At 56.5% G+C, this 24,155-nt stretch overlaps 1 protein-coding gene and 1 non-coding gene across 3 annotated transcripts in view; one reads left to right on the top strand and one right to left on the bottom strand.

Moving 5' to 3' along the window:
* On the bottom strand, positions 1-72 carry TRNAC-GCA (transfer RNA cysteine (anticodon GCA)). Its single transcript has one exon. It is a non-coding gene; the product is annotated as a tRNA-Cys (tRNA).
* Positions 73-736: 664 nt separating this feature from the next.
* Positions 737-24,155, top strand: part of LASP1 (LIM and SH3 protein 1) — a 35,320-nt gene continuing 11,901 nt past the window's right edge. Inside the window, exons 1-3 of one of the 2 annotated variants that reach the window (XM_059379622.1) lie at positions 737-1,019; positions 8,002-8,096; positions 17,292-17,376. In XM_059379622.1, the coding sequence (XP_059235605.1) occupies positions 951-1,019; positions 8,002-8,096; positions 17,292-17,376 (249 nt within the window). In that variant the 5' untranslated portion in view covers positions 737-950. Of the gene's footprint in view, positions 1,020-8,001; positions 8,097-17,291; positions 17,377-24,155 lie in introns of those variants that run through there. The other variant, XM_059379623.1, reaches the window with a different exon arrangement.

The following is a 24,155-nucleotide window of genomic DNA, read 5'->3' as shown; positions in this document are numbered from 1 at the left end:
AGGGGGCACCCGGATTTGAACCAGGGACCTCTTGATCTGCAGTCAAATGCTCTACCACTGAGCTATACCCCCACGCCGATGCTGCGCCCGGACACGGCTCTTTTGGGTACTAAAACACTGCTACACGGGAGAGAGTAGGGAGTAAGACCAAGGAGAAAGGAATGAAGGAAGAAGGAGGGCCAGGCGGAAAACAGAAGGTATCGGGACTCGGAGAACCCCAGGAGAGCGCAAGGCAGAGCGCAGGGAAGGAAGAACCGGCCAGGGCTGCCCCGCGCCGCGTCCGGGCTGTAGGGACGGGTTCCGCCCTACAAATGTGAGAAAGGATGTGGGGGAAGGGAGGCTAAAGGAGGGGCGGGGTAGGGGCTTCCCGTTCCGTCCGCAGGTTCACGCCAGGTATCGACCAGCACAAAGGAAAGTCCCCGAATCTGGTGAATCCAATCCCGCGTTCGGAAGGGTTCCAGCCCCCACCCTCGACGGGTGCGAGGAATTGGCCCGCCTCTCGCAGCCCGGGCGCCCCAGATGTGCAGCCACACCGGCTGCGCGCCGCCTCCAGCGCCAACGGGTCCCTGGCCTCCGGGCGCGCTTCTCGCGGGCATCTTCTGCTAGAGAGCGCCCGCGGACTGGGGACCCTCAAGACGCACCTAGGCGCGCGCCCCGGGCCCCGCCGCCCTCCCCGGAATCCGCCCCCGCGCAGCCCCACGTCGCCCGGGAAGCGCGCTGCCCGTGCGCGCCCCTGCCCGCGGCCGCGGCGCGTCCCCGCCCCGGTGCAGCCCCTCCTCCCCGCTGTGTTTATTAGGGGAAGGAGGGCGGAGGCGGAGGCCAGTTCCTAGCTCCAGCCGCCGTCGCCGCTCACTGAGTAGTTGCACCCGCGGCCGCCTCCCGCCAGCTCGCTCCGGGGAAAGAGAACGCGCGCGAGCTCGGGCGTCCCCGCCCCAACCCTTCCCGGAGCCATGAATCCCAACTGCGCCCGGTGCGGCAAGATCGTGTACCCCACGGAGAAGGTGAACTGTCTGGATAAGGTGAGCCCCGGGATCGGGAGGCACGTCGTTGCAGTCCCGAGCACTGCTTCGGATTAGGGGAGGAGAGAAGGGCCGGGTCTGTGCCGCCTCATCCCCACGATCCCGGGAGGAGGGACGGAGGGCGGTGTCATGGGGTGTGGGGACAGACCCCAGCCTGGAAACCGGGAGATCTGCGGCGCGGCAAGGAGTCCACGCGTGGCGGCAGCCACTAGTGGCGAATAGTAGAGCTCTGTGCCCTGAAGCTGGGAGGACGGAAGAGGAGTAGGGTGGCCAGGCCCCGGGGAGGAGGCTGGGGGGTGGGGGAAGGTTAGGGGTGCAGTCCCGCCCCCAGGCCGGGAGAGTGAGAGGAGACGGCCGCTCCCTCTCCCCGCCGCGCTGAGCGCCAAGTAGGCGGAAGCGCGGGGCGCTGGGGGAGGGGGCGACGGGGGGGCGGGGCAGAGGCTGGGGGGCTCAGCGAAACCGTCAGCTCTGGCCGCAAATGGCCGGACTTCAGGGCCTGGAGACCGGGGGCGGGGGCTATCCGCGGCGAGTGTTGCATCTGGTGAACTGGGCTTTGAATAAGGACCCAAGCCCCACTGCGAGACCCCTCTTTTTTGGACGACTTGCACCCCCCTCGGTGGTTCCGCGCTTAATGGATTAGCGGACCTCCTCCATAGCTTCCCAGCCCCCACCTCAAATTAGAAGCCAACTCCCGGGGTTGGGCCACCCAGCCAGAGCGGGGCGGGGTCGGGTGCTGGAGTAGGGTGGGTGGAGGGTGCTTTGCAGAGATCTCCTGAAATTGTGCTCAGAGCCTGAGACCGGCGTGTAGAACAAAGAGCTAACTTTTCAAAGCAGGTTTCCCCAATGGAGGGTGGGGTTGGCTGAGTTCAGGGGAAGCCAAGAAAAGGGGGAGGTGTTAGGGAGAGGGAAAGGTGGCCTTCTAGAAATTCACAGTCCCCTAGGGGCTCTTACGCGTTGCCCCCCTCATCCATGTTGGACTTGTTCATCTGGTTGCTATTATACTTCTGGAGGGGGGTGAAGAGTAGAACTGGGTGTTTCCAGCAGTTTGGGGTAGGATCTGGTCTTGTGAGCTCCCTAAGATCCTAAGGCGATGCCTCCCCTTTGCATATTCTTTCCACTCTGCAGGAGAAGTCTCTCTGATTTTGTCTCCTTCCTTGGCAGGCCTTTCACTCACCTCCCAAAGCTGACCCCAGATCCAGATACCCCTCTGATTTGTCTGAACTGGTAGGGGTTGAGGGGCATGGGATGGAAGAGGGGTGCAGAACCCTGGGGCCAACTTCATTGAGCACCTGGAGCCAAGGTTTTGTTTGGGAAAGGATAGTTCATTGGCTTCTTTCTGTCTCTTCTCTCCCCCTTGGGATTGGAGCTTCCCCCATGATCTTTAGCCTCTGAGTCAGGGCAGTGGGAGTAGGCCTGAAATAATTTTGAACTTGCTCTTGGAGGAAGGAGATACATGGGCATATGTATGTGTTTCTGCTGTTTCATTGTCTTTCCTGGATTTGGCTGGGCAGAAGAGGAGGGCCATATTGTGGGCATAAACAGTGGGGGTGTTGAGCTTCCCAAAGACCCTGCCAGCTTCTGGGGGGCAGGACTTAAGCTTGGAGGCACAGGCTGAAGAGCTAACTGTCCTTGCACACTGGGGTTTCGCCTACTTTGGCCTCTGCATCTTGCATTTTGGCCTCTGCATTCCATGTGCCGCAAATCCCCCTTCCCCCCTATTCTCTCCATAGTCATGAACTGGGAAGAGGCTGTAGGCTCTTTCACCTTTATAAGGCAGAAGCTATATATAGTGGAGGGATTGCTAGGCCGGAAGTTGGGAAACTTGGTCTTAGTTCTGGGTCTGCTCCCACCAGCTTTATGAATGGCTTTAGGCCTCAGTATTCACCATCTGTCTTACGGGTATGAATGATGTCATTTCGTTGGAGGTGGAGCAGTGTACTAAAGTGCCTGCAGGGGATGTGGTGCATGCACTCTGTGTCCTGCCTGTCTTTCTGGGATACTCGGTCCAGCCCGACATCCATCTCCCTTATAAAGTCTTTTGGTGCTGGGTGCCAGAGGTGAGGGGGTAGGGATTCTATAAGGTGCTTCTCCAGGGGTTCTCTTGCCCTACCTAGAAGAAGACTTTCAGGTTGGGTTGCCCTGGGAAGTGGAATTTGGTTCTTCCTCCTTTTTAGAGCCCTCCTTACAGGTGATGGCCTTGGGGAGACCAAGGCCCCCACCTCCACTGAGCAGCAGGCCTAGAATATTCAGGTTTAAGACTTAATCCTCCCAACTCTCTCTATGCAGTAAGGACAGGAGCTTGGACTAGGGACCTGGTGCCCAGATGACAGACTTGGCAGGGGGAAGCATTCCGTCTCATAGGTGTGGTTGCTAACCAATTTCCCAAGGCCTCCCATTTACTATAGGAGAGAGTCAAATTAGACGCATTTCACTATGATTTCCCTATGGTACATAGCTCACCTTGTGACCCAGAGCACAAGCGACGTCCTTGCTGTTATCTTTTTCTTCTCCCTGAGCTTTATCTCTCAAAGGCTTAGGTGGGTAAAGGCTGTGTCACCTCTAATGGCCACCCTGCCCCCAACCTGTCCCCAACCTGCAGCTTCCAGCATGCTTTGCATGCTGAATAAATATGCATTGCTGATGATGGCATTTGAGGAGGGAGGTCAGAATGTGCTTTCCCAGAGGACTTCTAGGCTTAGGGTTGGGGGAGAAATGGGGTGACCTCATTCACTCATTCATTCAGCAAATATTTATTGAGCACCTGCTTTGTGCCGGGCTCTCTGAATGGTTGCTGTGGGGCCTTTGGGGAGGAGAGGAGTCTGTGACTCAGAACGTCCTCGACGTTTGGAGAAGGTTGGAGTTTTGTCCTGGACCCTGCTGGGGAAGCATTTATATCTAGGGATCTGTACTGTGGAGGATGCTGTCCCCTGGCTTACTTTGCCAGGACCCTGAAAACTGGTGGAGACATTCAGGAGGGGTAGAGGATTGGTGGACTGTTGGGTCCACTTGGAATACCTTGGCCAGAGGGAGCTCTGCTCTGGTGGTCTGAGCCACCCCACCACAGGGGGCAGCAAGGTAGAAGGTGGCTGGGCTAGATGTGAGAGAGGACAAGTCAAATAGCCGTGGTGCCCCACTTTCCTAGCTCAGCGCACCCCACGATCTTCGTGACCATCCGTTCATAGTAGCTACTACTGACTGACGTGCCAGGTTCCGTCTTCACAAAACAGATGTGATTGCTCCTATAAATTATGAACCCTGTCCATGGAGGCTCCGACATCATGTGGCTGTTCCCCCTCAGCCAGAGCTGGAATTCAAATCTAAAGTTCTTTGTGCTCAGCTTTTCTGTCTGTTCTGTGTTCGCAAAAGGTACTTTGATTTACACCGTCTCCTAATGTCCTTAGTGGTCCACTTCCTGACCCCGGCCTGAGGAATGTTCTGGGCCTGGGCTCCTGTGTGGAGCTGGAGCACTGGGAATGGTAATCTCCCCCTCAAGAATTGGGGAGGTACAGCGAGGGTCTGTGCCTTTAAGCCAGTAGCCCAGGTGGCCAGCAGAGCTAGGGTGGTGACCCCAGCCTGGCCAGGGTATAGCTGGTGTTGCTCCCAGAGGAGGGAGGCTCTGTAACCCTTGGCAACAGGAAGGGAGGGGACGGCTTCACCCTCTAACCCTGACTCATGGCCACCCCGGGTAGCCTGGGCTGGGCGCAGAGGGCAAGGTGCCAGGCTGCAGGCACAGTGATCTGAGGTTCGCCACGTCCCGCTCCCCCAGAGCTGTGAGAAACCCTTCCGCCCCTGCATGGTGCTTCCAGAGAGAGAGGCTGGCCCAAGCCTCCACCAGTGTGGGAGATTTGGCTTCTGCCCGCATCAGCCTCCATTTGCCTTCCTGTGGAATGGGTCTGCAGTGGAACGGATGGCAGCTTTGGAGGTGCAGGTGGAGGAGCGTCGTGGGCACCTCCGGAGCCTGGAGAGGGGGTGAGAGGCTTCTAACTGGCCCCCCCCAGCTCTGGTTTTTGTGACAAGGGAAACAGTACACTTCCTGCAGGCAGCAGGAAGGATTAGAGCAGTACCCAGAGGTGTACTTTGCTCCCCTGAGGCTAGAGTCTCAGGCATGCCTCTCTGAAATCTTACCTGGGGCCTCCAGGAAAGGGTGGGGGATCTCTGGCTCTGGGCCAGGGCAGTCGGAGCAGGGGAGGGAGGCAGTTAGGTCATCGTGGGGCTGTACTGACTGATTTCTCTGCGTCCTTCACCAGACCTGATGGAAACAGGGATGGGGTCCCCTTCATCTTGGGATCCCCTTGGGGTCCGCAGCCCCAACTTGGCCCCCAAGGGCCATCGTCTGTTCCCCCTTCCACTTCTCCCCTCCCCTGTCCAAAGAGGACACAGCTACTGGATTTTCTTTAACCTTGGAGTCCTCCCCTAGAGGGAGGAGGGAAATGACTGGAAGCGGCTCTCCCTGCTGGGCTTGGAGCCTGCATCTGGGTCACCCTGTCCCTCACATGCCCCCGTCGCGCACCTCTGTGAGACCACTCTGTGGACGGGGAGCCTGAGATCAGTAGCGCTGCTGGAGGCCGTCAGTCCACCCTCCTTTCCATGATCCCGCTCCTGAGCCCCCCACTGCTTCTCCAGTGACGGAGTATGGGGTCTCTGAGGGTGAGGGGGGATGAACCGTCTATGGAAATGGGCGCCTTCCCCTCCTGGGGGCTCCCCTTCCTCCAGAAGACAGCTGGGAGGTTTCTTGTGGCAGTCCTGTACCCCCAGCCTCTCCAGTATGCCCTGCCCCCCCTTCCTGGGGGGTTCCCCCCCCCCCCCCCCCCCCGCGGGGACCTGGCCATCTCCTTCTTGCCCTGTGTCTCCCCCAAGTCAGTCAGGAGGCAGCTTTGGAGGTCCCCAGTCCTAGGACAGTGCATATTCCTGCGTATGTGTGTGTGTGAAAGTGGGTCATGGTCCGGATTCCAGAGAATGTTTTTCCTGGCAGGCCCCTGAGGGGGTGGTGGGGAGGTGGAGGCCCAGGCAAGGGGCCTGTGCCGCTAGGCAGGCAGAGGCCAGCAGACTGGGTGGTGACAGGGCTGGGGCACTCTGCCAGCACCTCCCAGGCACTGGGGGAGAGAGGGGGGCTGTCACTTGGGGGCACTGATGGGGGGCCGGGACTACCCCGGTCTCGTTTTCCAGCCAGGTTGTGTGTGTATGGGTTTCGTACTGGGAGGAGTCAGGGCTGGGCTCTGGGATAGGCCCAGGTGGGGGTAAAGGCCAATCTGACAGCAGCCATGCCTTTGCTTCCAGACTTCCTGTTGGCCTTCTTCCCTAAAGAGTGGATCTCCTACCACTTCATTTACTCCTCCACCTTGGGCCAGTCTCCTTGATAGGGAAAGTGGCTCTTACCCCCAGATTATCCCCGGTCTCCGGTTGAGGGGGGCCAGGGTTGAGGAGGTGGTATCCTAGCCTCTCAGCTTCCATTTTTCTGCCCCCTCCTCCAGAGTGACCCAGGAGCACCCCTTGGCAGGGCAGCACATTTTGAAGAGCACTGACTAGGGGGATTTCCTTGACACAGGGCTGAGAGTCAGCTCTGTGCTGAGCACCTCCAGAAGTCTCCCCCTAGGCCTTTCCCTGGCTTCCGGCCTCCTTCTCTGAGGGGTCAGGAGTGCCTTCCTCTGACCACTAGGAAATGGGGCAGAGAGGGGCCAGCCAGGTCAGCAGATAGCCTAGATTCTGGGATCCTGAAAGCTGGACTCCAGGTTGGTATTGATCTCTTTCTGGGCTACCTGGGGCAGGATCTCTATTTCCCTGGCAGGGGATTGCCTGCCAGTGAGGATCAACATTTCTCAGGATGGGGGCACTTCTGTTGCACCGGTTGCTCCCCTCGATTGTCCCACCCCATGGTTTGCTCCCTTCATTCGCACATGCACATGCGCTGTAGCTGTGGTTGGGCCAGTAGAGGCACCCCACCCCCTGCCTGCTCCCCAGCACACACAGACCTCCACTGGGAGCTGATGAGCCCCTGGGGGTGGGTTTATACCTGTCACAGTGCCCAGCACCTAACGTTCCAGAGGGGCCAAGCTGAGTGCTTGTGCTGAGTGCTCTATAGGTGATCTCTTTTTTTTTTTTAACATTTTATTTATTTATTTGACAGAGTGATCACAAGTAGGCAGAGAGGCAGACAGAGAGGGAGGGATGCAGACTCCCTGCCAAGCAGGGAGCCCGATGTGGGGCTCGATCCCAGGACCCTGAGATCATGACCTGAGCTGAAGGCAGAGGCTTAACCCACTGAGCCACCCAGATGCCCCTGTATAGGTGATTTCTCATTGACTCCTCATTGTTACTGTTCTCACTCTACAGACATGGAAATGGCTTAGAGGCCTGGGCCCTGATTTGATGTCCCCACTGTGGCATAAGCCTCCAAGCAGAGCTCTGTAGTGCCTCCAGGGAGAGCGAGCCCCTGTGGGGGCCTCTCCTACCAGTTCCCTGGCTGGGGCTGGGAGAAGGGTGAGGGAAGGTAGAAAGGGCATGGGTGTGGTGACCAGAGCTTGGGGCACTCACCCCACTGTGGTCACAGGGAGCCCCAAGGAGGTGGGAGGTGACAGCAGGAACAGCCTTGTGGTGGGGGTGGGGCTGGAGTGGGAGTAAGGCTTCCTGCCCAGGACATGGCCACCGGGCCCGCCCCCATTGGCTTCTTTAGACCTTGTCAAGGCCACGGAGCTGCCCCTTCAAGTTCAGCAGTGATGGCTTCTTAGCAACTCTGGTGCAACTTTGCATCAGCAATGAGGCTTCTCCAGCTTGCGGGGGGAGTGGGGGCAGCAGAAGTGGTCTGGGGGAGGTGGAACCAACCTTCTGGGGGCCTTTCCCCCCCACTCACCCAGCATGTCTGCCGGAGCCTGTGACCCGAGGCTGTGATCCAGTCCCTGGGACGGAGTGCTCCTTCTAGGGCCCGAGTCCCCCTTCTCTGAGTCCCAGTGTCTCACAGCTGTGCTCCCTCTGCCTCTGTCCCCAGTTCTGGCACAAAGCATGCTTCCACTGCGAGACCTGCAAGATGACACTCAACATGAAGAACTACAAGGGCTACGAGAAGACCCCCTACTGCAACGCGTGAGTTCCCCCCCCCCCCCCCCACCTCCATGTTGGGCCCCCCCCCCCCCTCCCCCATCCTCTCTCCTGTTCGGGGATATTGCCCAGCACTACCGCAGGAATAAGCACTCATCACCTTTAGTCCTCACCTGGGCAGGATGAAGTAAGGGCAGCTCATAGGCCCGTTTTACAGGGAGGGAAACTGAGGCTGGGGAAGGGAATGGACTTGCCCACAATGACATGGCCAGTGAGAGGCTGGTTCAGACCCAGTAACCATGCTGCTCTCTGCCAGGCAAGTGTGTTCCCTCCACTGCACCCTACTGCGAGAGAGGGGCCCTTGAGGACATGGTGCTCTGCCCTGTTGTGTTTGCCTTCCCTCATTTCTTTCTCTCCCCTGCCCCCTGTCAGAAGGTCAGCACCCTAGGCTTTGGGGGCTTCTGGCTGTAGCCCTTTCTGATGTTCGCCCCCTGAGAACTGGGGGCAGCCTGCAGGGGCCGTGGCCCCAGGTGCAGATCTCTTCCCTCCTGGCTATAGAATCCTTGTCCTTCCCATCGGAGTTGGCTGGGGCTCTGTTCCTGCTGCACTGGGACCTACTGGGTCCTGCCACCCGTCCTGCTGCAGGGAGGTAGGGAGAGGTGGGGTATGACTCTATCCGGGACACCCTCTTCCCACCCTGGGCAGTTCCAGAAAATTTACCGCCTTCAAGTTGACCCCCTGTGTAGCAAGTGTAAACTCCGCGTGGGGGCTGCCACGTGTGTGTGACCTCATGGCACCCTTGGCAGATGAGGGCTTTAGAAGGTCAAGTCACTAAGTAGTGGCAAAGTGAAAATTCAGAAAAAGCCAGGATCTGACTTGAGTCCTGGCTTTTTCTCAGTCAGGAGGCTCTTCGCAACTGAAGTTCGCTAAGGAGGGGAACCATGGGACTTGGCTAAAAGGTCTGGGGGGCTGAAACCCCTTTGAAAGGCTGTCTCTTGCTTATAGCACCCCAGTCGCCTCTTAACCCCACCGTGTCTTGTCCCTGGGCAGCTTGGACACTGTCCCTTCTGGGTGAGACTGGGGCACTGGGAAGGTTGCCCCTGGGTAGAAGGAGGGTCACAGCCTGGTCCTGGCTCTTCTGCAGCTGCCTCTGCTTTTCTATTAGCTTCCACGGATCCTCTCCCCCCACACCCCCCCAAGGGAAATGGGACATTCTTAGAATTCTTAAGGGCTCACACAAGCCCTGATTCTCTGCCACTTCCTCCCTCCGATGGGGAGTGGGGTGGGGTTCAGTGAAGCCAGAGGCCAGGGACAGTTTAACCCCTTCGTAGCTGGACCACATGAAGCTGGATTCTGGGCCCCAAGGCTCCTTTGGGGGCATCTGCTGAGCCTCTGCCCCTCCATGGCCGAAGTGTGGCAGAGCCCCAAGCCTGGCGTGGGTGGCAGGGATTGATGCTTTCTCATGTCTCTGGCTCAGACTCTAGTAGCCTAGAATTCAGTGAGCGATGGGAGTTGGTGAGAGAAATCAGAGGCTTGTCCTTGTTCTCTCCGTATCTTCTCAGCCTAGTGCCAGAGTCCCAGCTTAGCTGTTCTACCCTCTCCCAGAGAGGTCACAGTAAGTGGGGTGAGGGCTCCTGCAGGTGTTGGGGTCTCCAGGGAGGGGCAGAAGTTGAATCTCTTCCTGGGTGCTATTTCCCCGAGGTTCTTGCCACCCCCCTCCCCACCCTGCCTGAGAAGCAGGTTGGCCCCTCATTCCCCCAGTCCTTTCTCACTTCAGCTGGGAGGGCATATGCTGAGCAGTGGGTCTGGCCCACACACCTGATCTGGTGAGTCCAGGAGAAGCCAAATGTAGTAGGCCTGGCCTGCAGGAAGTACCCTCTGCACCTGTCTGACCTTCAGTTTCTCCCCTGTTATGGATGCCAGGTGTCTTAGGGATGTCTCAGGGATGCTGGCCCCTAGACCAAAGAGGGCGAGCCCCTGCCACGGGCCAGGCCCTGTGCTGACATCCCCTCTCATTCCCTCCTGTTTCCTTTCTGCCTCTGGCCCCATCCTTCAGTGGCATTCAGGTTTCTAAATCTTGGGGTTTCCCAGGGGGTAGCTGTGCTCTCACCCCGCTCCCAGCTTTGCCTTGTAGACCTCGGGCCTGGCTTCCTTCCTTCTCAGCTCCTCTGGGTCTTCCCCAGAGGGGCTGCTGATCTCTCCTGGCACTTGGCCAGGGAGTGGGACCGTGCCCCCTCAGTGGGTGAGGGTGTGACTTTGGCGTGCAGGGAGGCTTCTATGGTGTGCCTATTTTGGGCCAGTCCCTGAGCCAGAATCTTGCAGGGGGAGTGGTCAAGAGAGAAGAAGGCTGGCTGTCATTCCCTGGTGGCTTCTCAAGACTGAGATTTTAAAATGTTCCATAAAGTGACTGTGAGCAGCAAAAAGGCCTCTTCTGTTTCTCTCCCTGCACCAGACTTGTTTCAGGGTTAGACAGGAAAGAGAACTCAGGCGAGAGCTTACAGCCAGCCTGCTGGGCGGTCAGGGGCCCCTACAGATGGGGCCTTAATAAACACGTGCCTCATGCGTATACAGACACACATGCTTGGGTGTGGGGCCGGGGAGAAATGCCAAGGAGTCAGATGGAATGGGCGGCGTGTGTGTTCACAGCTCCCAGGCACAGCCACTGCTGTGGCAAGGGAGAGGTGTGCCTTTCTGCTTTTGCACAGTGGCTGTAGGTACAAGAACCACCCTCAAATGCTTTCGCGAAACTTTTAGGTAGGTGGGGTGAGCCTGCTGGCTCCCTTGATTAAAGGATTATTTATGCCCTCGGTTATTTGTTTTGTAAACTATGTTTTGTGTAAGGGGGGCTGATGTGTCCACACCCACAAACCTGCCCCTTTGTCTCCATGCACATAGTCCCGGAATGTGGAGGTCATGGGTGGGTGGGGTGCTCCTCCTTGGGAGCCAGGAGTTCACGGAGGCCGCACACGCCAGGCAGAGAGGGGAACCAGCTTTGGGGGGTGTTGAGTGTGGGAGTGGACATGGGCCGGGGAAGGAAGTGAGGACACTCAGAAGCACCTTCCCCACCTCTTCACTGACTGCAGATTTCCAGATCCTTCTGTCAGTTTCCTTGAGCTGTAAGGTGAGGGGTTGAAGAGGGTGGATGGAGATGGCTGACTCTGGAGAACAAGGGACTGTCGCCCTGCTCCTTCCCTCCGGTGTCCGAGTGTGGGCCTGTGCTCCTGGGGTTGCCGGTTCTAACAAACTGTCCCGAATCCCAGCTACACTTAGGGAGGGGGCATTAGTGGGTAAATCGGGGACTAGGGCCTGGAGTTTTCTACTTCCCTTTTTCCTGCCTCTGATTGGGAACAGTGGGATCAGACGTCCCAGGGAGCAGGTGCAGCGCTGACTGGGAGCGGGAGTGAGAGGGGTGTGTGTGATGTGTGTTTGGAATGGAGAAGGCAGACTCAAAGGGCCAGTACCACTCAGAGAGGTCGGGGCCTTCAGGGACCTCAGGGATTGTTTCCTAACCGCCCATTTTAGAGATGAGGAAACTGAGGCCCAGTGTTTGCATGCCTTCCCCACCTTGGCAGAATCATTTCTCTTAATGTACTCTGCCATCAGGGATGGGTACCAGCTTTGAGTTTTCATCCAGTCTCTCATGCCTGAGGACTGGTAAGTTCTTCTTCATGTCTGGCCTTGATCTTTCTGGCTGCTCTTTTTTTTTTTTTTCCCCCTCTGGTCAAACAATGCTTCCTTGTTGCTTCCTGTCCCGACCATTTCAGCCCCTCAGGCCTGGGGGACGGGTGAGAAACTGGGTTAGAAAGGAGCTCCCCCCCCCCCCAACATGGGCAGTTTTCCCAGCAGGGGAATCAGCAGCTCCTTCCACAGGCAGGATGTAGGGGCTGGTTTTTTTTTTTTTTTTTTCTTTTGGTAAAACCAAAGGCTCCTTGTTGCTTTTGTTGATGTATTTTTGTTCCTCCCTGAACAAAAAGCTGTGGTTTTTGAAGGGGTGTAAGGCTGGAAGGGGCCAGGTTGCTTGTAGAAAGGGGGAGCGGGCTTTCAGGATCTCTGGTCTATTCTGGTTCTGGCTCTGCCTCTGGAATGCGGCTGAGGGCAGGAGCGGAGCAGGGCTGTGTCCTGTAAGCTATCCCTGTCACCAGTGTGTCTATAGTGGGAGCCTCACCACTTCTCAGCATCCTCCCTGCCTTCCTTGCCCTTCTGAACAGGAAGCTGACTCAGAGGTCCTTAGGGCAAACCTAGGAGAGGCAGAGGACCCTTCTCCCACAACCATGCAGGTCACTCTCCCCTCTTGAGACACCTGCTTTAGAAAAGTTTTTTTTTTTTTTTTTTTTTTAAAGATTTTTATTTATTTATTTGACAGATCACAAGTAGGCAGAGGCAGGCAGAGGAGGTGGGGGAAGCAGGCTCCCTCTGATGCGGGGCTTGATCCAAGGACCCTGAGATCATGACCTGAGCTGAAGGCAGAGGCTTAACCCATTGAGCCACCCAGGCGCTCCTGCTTTAGAAAAGTATTGAGTAAGTGGCTTCTGACTGTCCACCAGCCTTCTGACTCCCAGAGGGTCTCATAATGACCAAGCTTAGGAACTGGTTGGGCTTGAAAGATAAAGTACTTTGCTCAAGACCCACCCTGCCAAGTGCATCTTTCCCCAGAGCTCTGGGAGCTAGCGGTCTAGGGTCCATCTGAGAGAGATGTCAGCCTCCCCCTAGATGGCTGGGGCCCTTGTGGGGAGGGGGAGTGCCCTAGGCAAGGTCTTTGTCCTTGACACTGAGCATCAGTTTCTTTATCTGTTAAATGGGCACGATGATAATGCCTGCCTTTTCTAGCCCAAAGCCTTGTGGCGGATTTCAAGAGAGACGGGGCACAGGACATAGTCTTATCAAGAAGTCACTTGGTGTGCCTGTCAATTCTCCTAGAGGTCCTCGCTGCTGCCAGCCGCTGCCTGATTGGCCTGCTGTTCCCTGTCCTTGCCCTCATAGCTGCTAGATCCCTTTCCGTGGTCTCCCGCTCTACCCCCAAAGCTTCCCCTCCTAGTGGACTTGGGCTGTCTCCATGCACTTCTCCTCCCCAGAGCAGCTGATGGCAGTTGTCAGAAGTGGGGAGGGACATAACTGAGGGCCCACTGCTGGGAGAAAGAAACAAGGGGCTGGGTGCAGCCTGGCCCACAGAAGGGACAAAGAACAGCTGCGCTCTGTGCCGAGCTCCAGGTAGGGTTGGAACACCCAGTTCTTCCCACCCTGGCCCCGGGCTGTTGGTGGGGCTGGGGTCCCAGCAGGGTCACTAGCTGAGGTGGTAACCCCTCATGACCTCAGTGGCCTCAGCGCCCTGCACTGGCTTCCACGCACATCTGTTCATCCCGACTGGGATCTGCGGGTGATGGGTGGGAAGAGCTCCAACCTGAGAAGATGGGAATCCCTGAGAGAGGGATGGATAAGGTAGAATTTCCAGCAATTATCTCTGGAAGCAGGTCAGATCAGTTGCAGGCTTCTTGGAAGGCAGTTGTGTGGGTGGGGGAAGGGCACAGCATCCACATTTGTGCATCCTCACCCCCACCCCAAAACACACTCGTGGCACCTGTCTTCCTCACTGACACTGTCTGCGAGGATCCTGAGTTTGCAGCCTCCTGGTGTTGCCCTCCTGGGTGTCCTCAGCCACCCTCGCGCCTGCGCCTCTACCCCCCACCCCCACAGCCTCTCTCTGTCTGCTTCTGCTCCGCTCTCCTGCCTGGAGCTGAGGATGGGGTTGCCATGGGAACCTGAAGCGCAGTGAGCAGGGGAAGGGAAAGGCAGGGTTGTCTCGTCAGGGGCCCAGGGCTGTGGGGAGGGGACAGGTTTGACCCAGCAGGAGGAGGAAATATCTGCCTGCCCTCCTCTGATCCAGGGTTGGGGTCCAGGAGGCGGTGGGCTAAGAGATTAGAGGTTCTGGAGCTCCTCTTTAATCTATTTAATCTGATGCAGGATTAAAATCTTCCCCATCTTTCCCCCTACCTTCCCTCCAGATTAAGCTGCGTGAGCATCTAGGCTGGTCTCCCCTTCCCTTCTGATGGGGTTGGCTGTGGGGGGCTGAGATCTGGGGGTCATGGTGGTTCCAAAGTGAAGGTTAAACACCTGACTGTCCCATCCAGAGGCCCTTGCTGCATGTTGCAGGGGTGGGAGACTGTCCTGATACTGCTCTGGTGCAGCGTCAGAGACAAGAGACCCACTGGCCCCTGTATCTCAGAGACATGTGCCACTGCGAAGGGCCCGTCTCTGTATTCTGTGGGTGTGAGGAACAAAGGAACCTCATAACTGCAGATTGGGGGGGGGGCATGTCATCCGCCTGTGTCGGGCTGTCCTTGGGCCACCAGAACTGGCACTCCATGTTAACCTTGGACATTCAGGCAGATGGGAAAGCCCAGGTGTGTAGACTGGCTTGGGAGCACGTGTGTTTGCTGCCCGCCACCCTTCCCCACCCAGAGCTGAGTGACATCATCTGGAAACTGACCAGAGCTGCCCGGGAGGTCTTCCCCTTGGTCCCCCTGCTTTAGGAGCCCACCTCTCTTCTCTGCCAGTGATGCTCTCCTCTCCACACTCCCTACCCCGTGACACCTGCAGTACCTGCGGACACCTTCCACCTTCTAAAGGGCCCCGATGTGGTGGGAGGGTCCTGTCTCGAGGCTTCCCTCCTAGGCCATCAGGGCCAGCCAGTTCTGCTAGAGATCCGAACTTGGATCCCTCCTGCCGGTCTCTTTCTAATCTCCAGAAACAGACTCCCAGTGGGCCCTCCCTTTTTCTGGAACTGCGGAGGAATTTTGAAGGGAGCACTTGTGCTGTGGGTGGCCGAGCTTTCCTGCGGTAGCCTTAGCCCCGCCAGCTGTAGGCACCTGTGTTTACTTTTCTGTCCTCTCCCTCCCTCGCTGCTGGAGGAGCAGAGGGCTCAGCCTAACTGGGAGGCAGGACCCAGGTGGAGCAGTGGAGGCTGGGGGAGGGGCACAGCTGGGAGCACCTGGGTCCTGGACAGTGAAACTAGCCGAGGAAGAAAAAGGAATGCTGAACTCACCCAGCGAGTCCGCGGCAGGGCCAGAGCCCAGCTCTGTGTCCATTCTAGTCACCCCCCCCACCACTGACCTTGGTTTAGTTCTGCAAACCCCAGTCCTGCCCTTCACAAGTGGTGGCTCGGGGAAGTCATGAGTTCACAGGTAGCTCTTGCTCAGGGCGCCTCCCCTCTTCCCCCAGGAATCTTCCAGCTTTGGTGAGCACACAGTAGGAGGCCACCTCTAGGGCCTGTCGGCCAGACCAGCCAGGGTTGAACTTACCTGGAAGGAGGTGCTCCATTGCTTACCTGAGGACAGTCTGTGACGCAGCGATCTGCAGGTGGTCACGGTTGTGGTGAGGTGTCCGTCACCCAGGGCTGCAAATGGCCAGACCTCAGCTCCTGCTCAGAGAAGCCGCTAGCCAACCCTTGAGGTATCTGGAGCCCATGTGGACCCGCAGCCGTTTCCCATTCCAGCACATTCCCACAGAGCAGTGACTCAGGGCTGCCGTTCCTCTAGCTGGTTTGCTGGGGACCTTTGGCATGACCAAGGGGGACATGAGAGACTTGAGTTCTAGTCTTGACCCAGCTTTAGTGCCTGGTGGAAAATCATTTATCCAACACACGTTTGTTAACACCAGGTTCTGTTTGAAGGAGTTTGGGATAAATCTGTGGACAAAAGAGACCAGAACCCCTCACATCATGGAGAAGTAGAGAGAAGACAAGAAACCAGTGATAAATAAATGAATTATGAAATCAGCTAAGTGCTAAGTGCCTTGCATCACAACACTGTTTCCTCTTCTGGGAATTGAGGGGACACGACCTGCCTGATCCTGGAGGTCACTGTGGGTTTCCCTCTAAGGGCTGCCCTAGCTCCTGTTACCTCCAAGCCAGTCCTCTTTCTGGGGCACAGGCTCCTGCTCTGCCCTGTGTCTGGGATCGGGAGGGTTTGGTTCAGGATGCTGGTCCCTGGGGACATGGGGTACAAATTTAGACGCCATGACTTACTGGCCCCGTGCTTTGGCCACATTGTTTAACTTGTCTGAACCTCAGTTCTCCCTTCTGTCAAAGCAGGAAAAAAGGGCATTTGTGGGGATTTGATGAACTGAGACACTGGGCACAGATCAACCATTGTTAGAGCGTTACCTGTCACTTGAGGGCCTCAGGCTAATTTTCTGATGTCAAACCAATGTCTCACCTACCTTCCAGTTAAGTAAGACCACGTTAGCCCTTCATAATACCACTCTGGACTGTGTGCTTTTTCTCTCTTACCACCTCCTCCAGGAAGCTCCCCCACATCCCCTCTGCCCCCCGGATATGCATGTCCCATTCCCTTTTACTACTATTTTTTTTTTAAGTTTTTATTTTATTTTATTTATTTTTTTAAAGGTGTTATTTATTTATTTGAGAGAGATCACAAGTAGGCAGAGAGGCAGGCAGAGAGAGGGGAAAGCAGGCTCCCCACTGAGCAGAGAGCACGATGTGGGTAGGGTTTGATCCCAGGACCCTGAGATCATGACCTGAGCTGAAGGCAGAGGCTTAACCGACTGAGCCATCCAGGCGCCGCTAAGTTTTTATTTTAATCACCCAGTGCTCATCACAAGGGCACTCTTTAGTCCCCATCATGTTTTTCACCCATCTCCCAACCACCTGCCCCCTGGTTAGCTAGCCATAAGTTTGTTCTCTGGAGTTAAGAGTCTGTTTCTTGGCTTGTCTCTCTCTTTTTCCCCTTTGCTCGGTCTGTTTCATTTCCTTTCTCCTTTACTTCTGTCTCCACATCCCTCCTGCCCTTCCTCTGCTTGGTTGGTCTCCATTTCTACCTTTAGCTGGATGCTTTGTTCTGGCTGCCGGCTGGTGGGGCTGTCCTGGGCAGCCCAGGCCTCTCAACCCCGCTGGATGCTAGATTCTAAGACATGGATTCTCTCCAAACAAGGGCCATCTGAAACCCTCAGACACTGTCCCCAGGGCCTTCCATTGGCTCAGGACAGCTCTCCATGGCCAGCCAGCCCCTCAGGTCTGATATGTTTTCCTGGTTCGGCCCCGGCCAAGTCTGAGACATGCTTGCCCCCCCTCAGCCAAGGCTGGTACACATCGTGGTCCTGTTGCTGAACAGGGCAGGGGCTGCCCATGGATAAGAGGAAGTTTCCAGGAGACTCAGGCCTGTGAGAAGCCCAGAGGTTCCTACCCCTTCCCCAGAGTGACCTTCACTCTTTCTTTCTGTTCCTCAGACACTACCCCAAGCAGTCCTTCACCATGGTGGCTGACACCCCGGAAAACCTCCGCCTCAAGCAACAGAGTGAGCTCCAGAGTCAGGTGAGGGGGCGGGGCAGGCCCTACGGCCTGGCGGGGAGCGTGGGGTGTTGTAACCCCTGGGTTTGGCAAGGGCTGCTTCCTTCTCCCTGCTGTGGTTACTCAGCAGGGCCGAGGTGCTGAAATCCTGGCATTTGCCATGTCTCCCTGCCCCCACCCCTGCTCCTGGTTACTTCATATTTCCTGACCTTATCAAAGGAGTGGAGGAAGTGGGTTTGGGAGGTATGGGTGTCTGACTCTCTCTGCTCCAGAAATTTCTTGTGGGGCCTCTGAAGCCCGTCTCCTTCAAGAAGCTGTTCCCTTCTCCCTCCTTTCCACTCATACCCCTCCTCAAAGGAGAGGACTCACCTCTCCAGGCTCATGCCATCGGAGGTCCGCCCTCCCTTTATGGCCATGTCTCCAAAGCCCCTCAGAGGGCAGGCTGCAAAGAGGGTCTCCCCTGGGGACTTGTCCTACCTTTGTCTCCTTGGGCCTGATTTTTGGAGCCTGTGCTTTGTGGGGAGTGGGGTACATGCCGCTGTGTTGGGGGGGAGATGGGTTCTTGTCCAGGCAAGACTCTGAATTTAGGGGACAGTGAGGAATAAGCAAAGAATCCAGAGCCCTGAGCCCTGAACAGGACATTCTATCTGGAGGTCTGGGAGGGCTTCTGGGACCAACCTGGCCTGGACTTTCGAGGGAATGGGGCTTCTACAAAGACCCCTTGAGGGACTTAGCCAAGTGGGCAGGGTGCCCAGGGCCAGGAAAATGTTGCTGGCAGAGGATCCCTCTGGGGCCACAGGGGAGAATCTCTCCTGATCCCCCTGGAGTGGGCTTCCTGCTCTCTGGCGTTTACAGGACCTCTCTAGGTCCCTGTGTCCCAGGAGGTCCTGTGAAAGAGAACCAGCCCTGTGCTCTCTAGGGCTTTACCTGTGTCCTCTGGCAGCTGGGAGGAAGGTGCTGTTTCTGTGGTACAGATGAGGAAACAGCCCAGAGACATGAGAGGACTTGCTAAGATCATACGGGGTAGCAGCACGGGTGGGAAGACTGTTGACTGCTCCGGTCTTGAGTGCCAAATGCCTTGGGCATCTGAGTGCCCTTAGTTCTCACGAGCCTGAGACCTTGGCAGGATCACCCCCACTCCAAGGAAGAAGGAAGGGATCCTACGGACTTTGAAGGCCGGTTTGTCGAATCCTGAGACTTGCGTTCTTTCCAGTTTTCCACCCAACTCCCTCAGGAGAACTTATCTCTACCTTGATAATAAACACGTTAGTTCCTGGTGCTGCTGAGAATTATAGCTTAGTACAGTGCTTATAGTTACTTTTTGCCTCATTTATCCTTGACCCCACTCTGGGTAACCATCAGATGGGGGAATGCAGGCTTTGCCTGTTGACACGCACAGTGAGTGAAGTTTCAGGATCCGGACTCTGGTTTTTCCACTCCCAAGTACAGTGATATTGACCATGTACAGTCCCGGTGAGGTGTGAGGCGTAAGCCTCGTGCGTGTCCCACAATAGCTGGGAGCAAGTAGGGGAAGCTGGTTTTTCCCTAGGCGGCAGCTTGCAGCTGCCAGCCCGGATGCTGACCCTGCCGGGCGTGAAACCCACAGTTGGCGGGGAGCTGGTATGGACACCAGACCTTGCCTGCAGAGAAGGGCACGGGTGGTCCAGCTGGCAGGAAGAGGGGCTGAGGCAGCCCTGGGGCCTGGACCGGGTCTGCACAGGGAAGATTTTGGCCAGACTCTAGCTGGCTGCTGACGACCACCCGGGACTCCCTCATCCTGGAGAGGCGCCCCCTCATCCTGGAGAGGGACCCCCTGGGGCCAGAGGTGGAGGGGGCTTTGGGGAGTGTGCAGGCCACAGCATCTAGGGTAACCTGGACTCACTCCACAGCTTGAGAGGGGCAGTCAGACCCCCAAGTGGTGGGGGCCCCAACAGGGGAACCTGGAAGAAGAGATGTGGGAGGGGCTGTCAGGTGTTTGGAAAGGTGCAGCTCCCAGAGGTGTGTGAGAGTGTGTGCACACACTCAGGCAGAGGCGCGCGCGCGCGCGCACACACACACACACACACACACACACACCCCTACTCTCAAGAGGAGAAATTCAAACCCTGTTAATTCCCTTAGCTTTTGTCCGTCCCACAAAGGCACGGCTGTAGCCCTTTCTGGCCCTGGAACCAGATCCCTGAGGGGTGGGGTATGTAGGAGGAAGCAGCAGGAGCTCAGGCTCCCGTGTGCTCTTCAGGCCCTCTCTGCCCCACCTCTGCTCGCTGCTCCCCAGGGTCTGGACTTCTGCTTGCTTCCTGGGCCTCCAGGCCCCTGTCTCTGGTTGGCAATTTGGGGCAGTGCCCAGGAATCTGCATTTTGACTGCCCTGGTGATTCTCATGAGCCTTTTGGACTTACTTTGTGAGACTTAGAGCCAGATTTGAGAGGGGCAGGCAGGAAGCTGGGGCTCACCTTGCTTCTGCTCTGAGCAGAGGGGTGGGGGCGTTAGGGAGTCAGGGCTCTGCACTGAGGACACGGCTCTAACCTGCGTTGGCCTCTAACCTGCATTGGGCTCCTGGGCCTGGAAGCTGGGGTAGGCAGCAAGGATAGAGGCGGGGGCCCTGGCTTCTTTGCAAGCGTGGGTCTGTGGTCTGAGCCTGGCTGCTTTCCTCTCCTAGCTTTTTTCAGAACTCCCTGGTAAAATGGAGACAGCGAACCCCAGTTGCCTAGTGGTTGGGGGCTGTGCTGATGGCACTGAGGTTTGGAAGAGCTGAGTGGGCCTGTCCGGGGGTGGTGACAGGTTCTGGTTCCTGTGGCTCCTGTGGGGGCAGGGCTGGCTAGAGCAGCTTGTGGCTGGCGGGAAGGGAAGTGGGAGCCTCCTCTGCCTACCGTGCCCCACCCCACCAGGGTGTCACTTGGGCTCTTTCCAGGGCCCCTTCCTGACCTGTATGCGTGTGTCCCAGCCCTCCTCAGTCTCTGGAAGCTGCCAGTGCTAGTTCAACTTTATTTGTTTTCCTGTGTCTAGATTGGTTCCCAAAGTGGTACTTTGGGTGTCTGGGACACCTGGAGCCTCCCCTGTGGGGGAGGTAACCACAGAACTGACCAGAAATGACCCTGTGGGTGGTCCTGCCCAGGCCTGGCTGAGGCAGGGAAGCGTAGGCTGGGGCCCCAGCTGCATCCCCTCCCCAAGGCAGCTCTCCCTCCCCCAGCTCCCAGCTGAGTAGAGGCAACATCCATGTGGCCCCCAGAACCCAGGCAGAAATTCAGGGAGAATAAATCTCTCTTTCTTGTTTTCTTGCCCCCATCGTCCCCCCTGTGGCGCTGTACAGTCCCAGACATTGGACAGTGTGGTCTGTCCAGCATACCTGGTGTTACTCTGACCTGAGCCTGCTAAAGGTCAGATCCTGGGTCCGCCACCCTAGCTGTGTGACCTTGGGGGGGGGGGGGACTGTTTCACCTTCCTGAGCCTCAGTGCCTTCATCTGTAAAATGGGGGTTACCTTTCTCCAAAAGTTGTTGTGAGGATATAGCAGATGTTATGAAGGACCTAGAACATCATTAGGATATAGAGGATTTTAGTGTGGAGTAAGCATTTAGAGCAGTTCCTGGCTAGAGTCAGTACTCAATCAGTGTTCACTAGTTAACTATTATCTTAGAAAGGGGAGGAAGTAGAGCCTGGGCTCAGTGAAGCTGGGGAGTAGACACTGACCTTTTGAAGATTGCTTCCAACTGATCTTCTTCATTCGCTCTCCTCCCCATCTGTGTCTTAATTTTCAAGCTGGTTTCTTTTCTGTTAGAAGGAGGTAAGTTACACAGTATGTGGGCCTGGCATATAGTAGACACACAGTAAGCACTGTATTTTCTTTTTTTTCCAAAAAAGAAATGGCACTGTATCCCCCCCCACCCAAATTTTCTGGTTTTGTTTTGTTTTATACTGGTTTATTTAGGAGAAAAAATTTTTTGTTCAAGTCATGATCTTTGCTCTTATGTTGGGTCAGCAAAACAGTGACTTTCTTTTTTTTTTTTTAAAGATTTTATTTATTTATTTGACAGAGAGAGATCACAAGTAGGCAGAGAGGCAGGCAGAGAGAGAGAGAGGAGGAAGCAGGCTCCACGCTAAGCAGAGAGCCCGATGTGGGACTCGATCCCAGGACCCTGAGATCATGACCTGAGCCGAAGGCAGTGGCTTAACCCACTGAGCCACCCAGGTGCCCCAAAACAGTGACTTTCTAAATTGTGCTGTCTGTTTGATATTTTGTGTCTATTCAAGTCCCCCATCATGCACGCCACAAACACTTACTTGTACCTACTTTGCTGGGATAAATAATGAACAAGATAGACCCAGGGAGTTATTAATAAACACGTGTAGAGAAAGTGGAGCCTCCAGGGCCCTGTTTGGTGGGTGGGTGGGAGGAGCCTCGGCCTCAGACCTGGCCCTGCGTGGGGAATTTCCAGAATGGGCGGCCCAGGCAGCTCCCAGACATAGAGTCATCTGTCCCCAGAGCAGAGTTGCCCCCTGTCCCTACCCACAACTGGGTTGAATGACCTTAGGCAGGTTTCCTCCCTGAGAGACCAGCCCCCACCACATCCTGCTGAGCCATCCCAGGTGAAGGCAAACACTCCTGCTTGGGAGACCAGAGAACCCTGAGAGAGGGGCTCTGGGTAGGGGCCTCCCCTACACTCCCTGGATGTCTACCTTTCACTTTTGCCACCCACTCCAGCCCCAAAAGGCCTCACAGAGAATCTTCCTCACCTTGATCTTCATAGTTGAGATCTGCAGGTACTTAAACATGATCACAAACTCCAGAGCTGGGTAGGTTTTTAGAGATCAGCTGGACAGTCCCCCCCTCCCCCCAGCTCAGTCCAGAGAGGGGGACGGATTTGCCTAGTGACACACAGCCCTGAGGGGCTGACCTCCCTTCAGCCCTTCTGCATCCTGCTTCCACCCCAGCTCCGCCCTATCTGGTGGCCTGTGCCAGGAGTGAAACACATTCTCCTTCCCCAGCAGGGAGGGAGAGGCAGTTCCTGAGCCTGGGAACTAGCTGACATCATTGTAGTGTCGCCATGGCAGTTATTCCCCTGGATTAGGGACCTGACCCTTACAGGGCCAGGAAGTGGAGGAAGGAGTGGGGGTCTGGCACGTGGTCAGCACTTGAATGTTGACAAAGCACTTCCACACTTGCCCTCAGCAGCAGATGTGGAGCCCGGCCTTGCTTCAGGATGCTCCAGGACTCATTGACTGTGTTCAAGCCACTGTCTGTAGTTGGCGCCACTGACTGGAATGGGTGGTGCTATCCCCATTTTACAGATTGCAAATGGAGGCTCGAAAGGTGAAGTCATTTGCCCAAGACCGCCTGGCAAGTGCGAGACTGAGCACCGGTTAGGACCAACTCCCTCTAGCTGTTTGCCCATGCTTGGCATGGGAAGCCTCCTCCCCATATTTTAACTGATTCCTCTTACAGCTCTTTTATGGATGGGGAAACCGAGGCCAGAGGCCTTGGATTTGGGGCTTGTGCATCAGGAGCTGTATTTTTCTGACTCCAGTGCCACCTTCTCCCTGATGCTCCTTTCCCAAAGAGTCTCCCTGCCCTCAGCACTAAAGGTCACCACGCTGTTCCAGGGCTTTCTGGAAGAGTTGATGCTGGGGGCAGTTCTGGGCCCTTGGCGGTGGGTCAGTCCATGTATTACTGTGTTAACTTGCAGTCTGGATTAGAATGAAGGGGCTTGTTTAAAATAAATAAATAAACAGGGGCGCTTCTGAGACCTTGTAGGATCGAGAACACCTTAGGTGGATAAGCTGGGCTCCAGAGGATGAACAAGGACCTCTGACCCCTGGGCGGTGTGCCGAGGAACTCGTGGGTGTGGCCGGATGAACCCGAGAGTGTTGTCCTGGGTTGGGTCAGGGTGCAGCTCAGCGGTGTGGCCAGGTGACTCCTGACTCCACGCCTGCGAGCTGCCTGGGCATCCTATCCTGGAAACTCCCGAGGCCCTAGGCCTCGTGTCCTGGGCTGACCTGCTTCTAGGACAGTGCGCGCGCGCGCGCGCACACACACACACACACACACACACACACACACACACCCGGAGGCAATCCAGGCAGCTGGTGGGGCTGGAACAGCTGGTGGCTCAGGAGCGGACAGTGAAGTCTCTGGAAACCAAGGAACTGTTCTGTGTCCCATGGGCGTTTCTAGCCTCCATTCCATTCTTTAAAACCCCCTGGGGAGAATGAGATATTTTTCATATTTCAATTCCATTAGCGTTCGGGAAGTCCTTTCTTAGGTCTGACTCGAGTCCCTCTGGTACTTGAGTTTCCATGAATTTCTCAGGAGAGGAAGGCAGTGTTGGAGGGTAGGGTTCTTTCCCAGAGCTTGGAACCCTGTTCCGAAGTCCTGTCTCTGCCCCCACCGATGTCATCTACTCATGTGGCATTGACCTTAGAAGCAGGCCGGGCAGGCTCCAGGAAGCCGCCGGGCCCGTCAAAGGCTCATTGATGGAGTCCTTCCGAGTGGCTGTCTCTCCGCCCTCCCTTCCGGGTGCCGGCTTTGTCACTTGGCACAGCCTTTGCTCAGCTGGGCGCTTCCAAGACTTCTCCGGGTTCTTGGTGGGTCGGGCCATATTCTGGCTAGGGTGAGGGCTGGGGCAGCCTTTGGAGCTCTGGAAAGTACCTTCTTCCTATAGCTTTCACATAAGATAGGTTAGCGGGGAGAGGTCAGGAGTCAGGCAGCCAAGAGTTTGCACCCTGGTGATTCTGGACTTGATTTCCAAGCTGTATGACCTTGGCAGGGGGTTTTGCCTCTCTCCGGCTTAGTTTCTTTATCTGCAAA

Source organism: Mustela nigripes, chromosome 16, assembly GCF_022355385.1.
Source record: "Mustela nigripes isolate SB6536 chromosome 16, MUSNIG.SB6536, whole genome shotgun sequence".
Lineage (NCBI taxonomy): Eukaryota > Metazoa > Chordata > Mammalia > Carnivora > Mustelidae > Mustela > Mustela nigripes.
The sequence above is the reverse complement of the archived record's forward strand: the minus strand, read 5'-3'. Positions and strand labels throughout refer to the sequence as shown.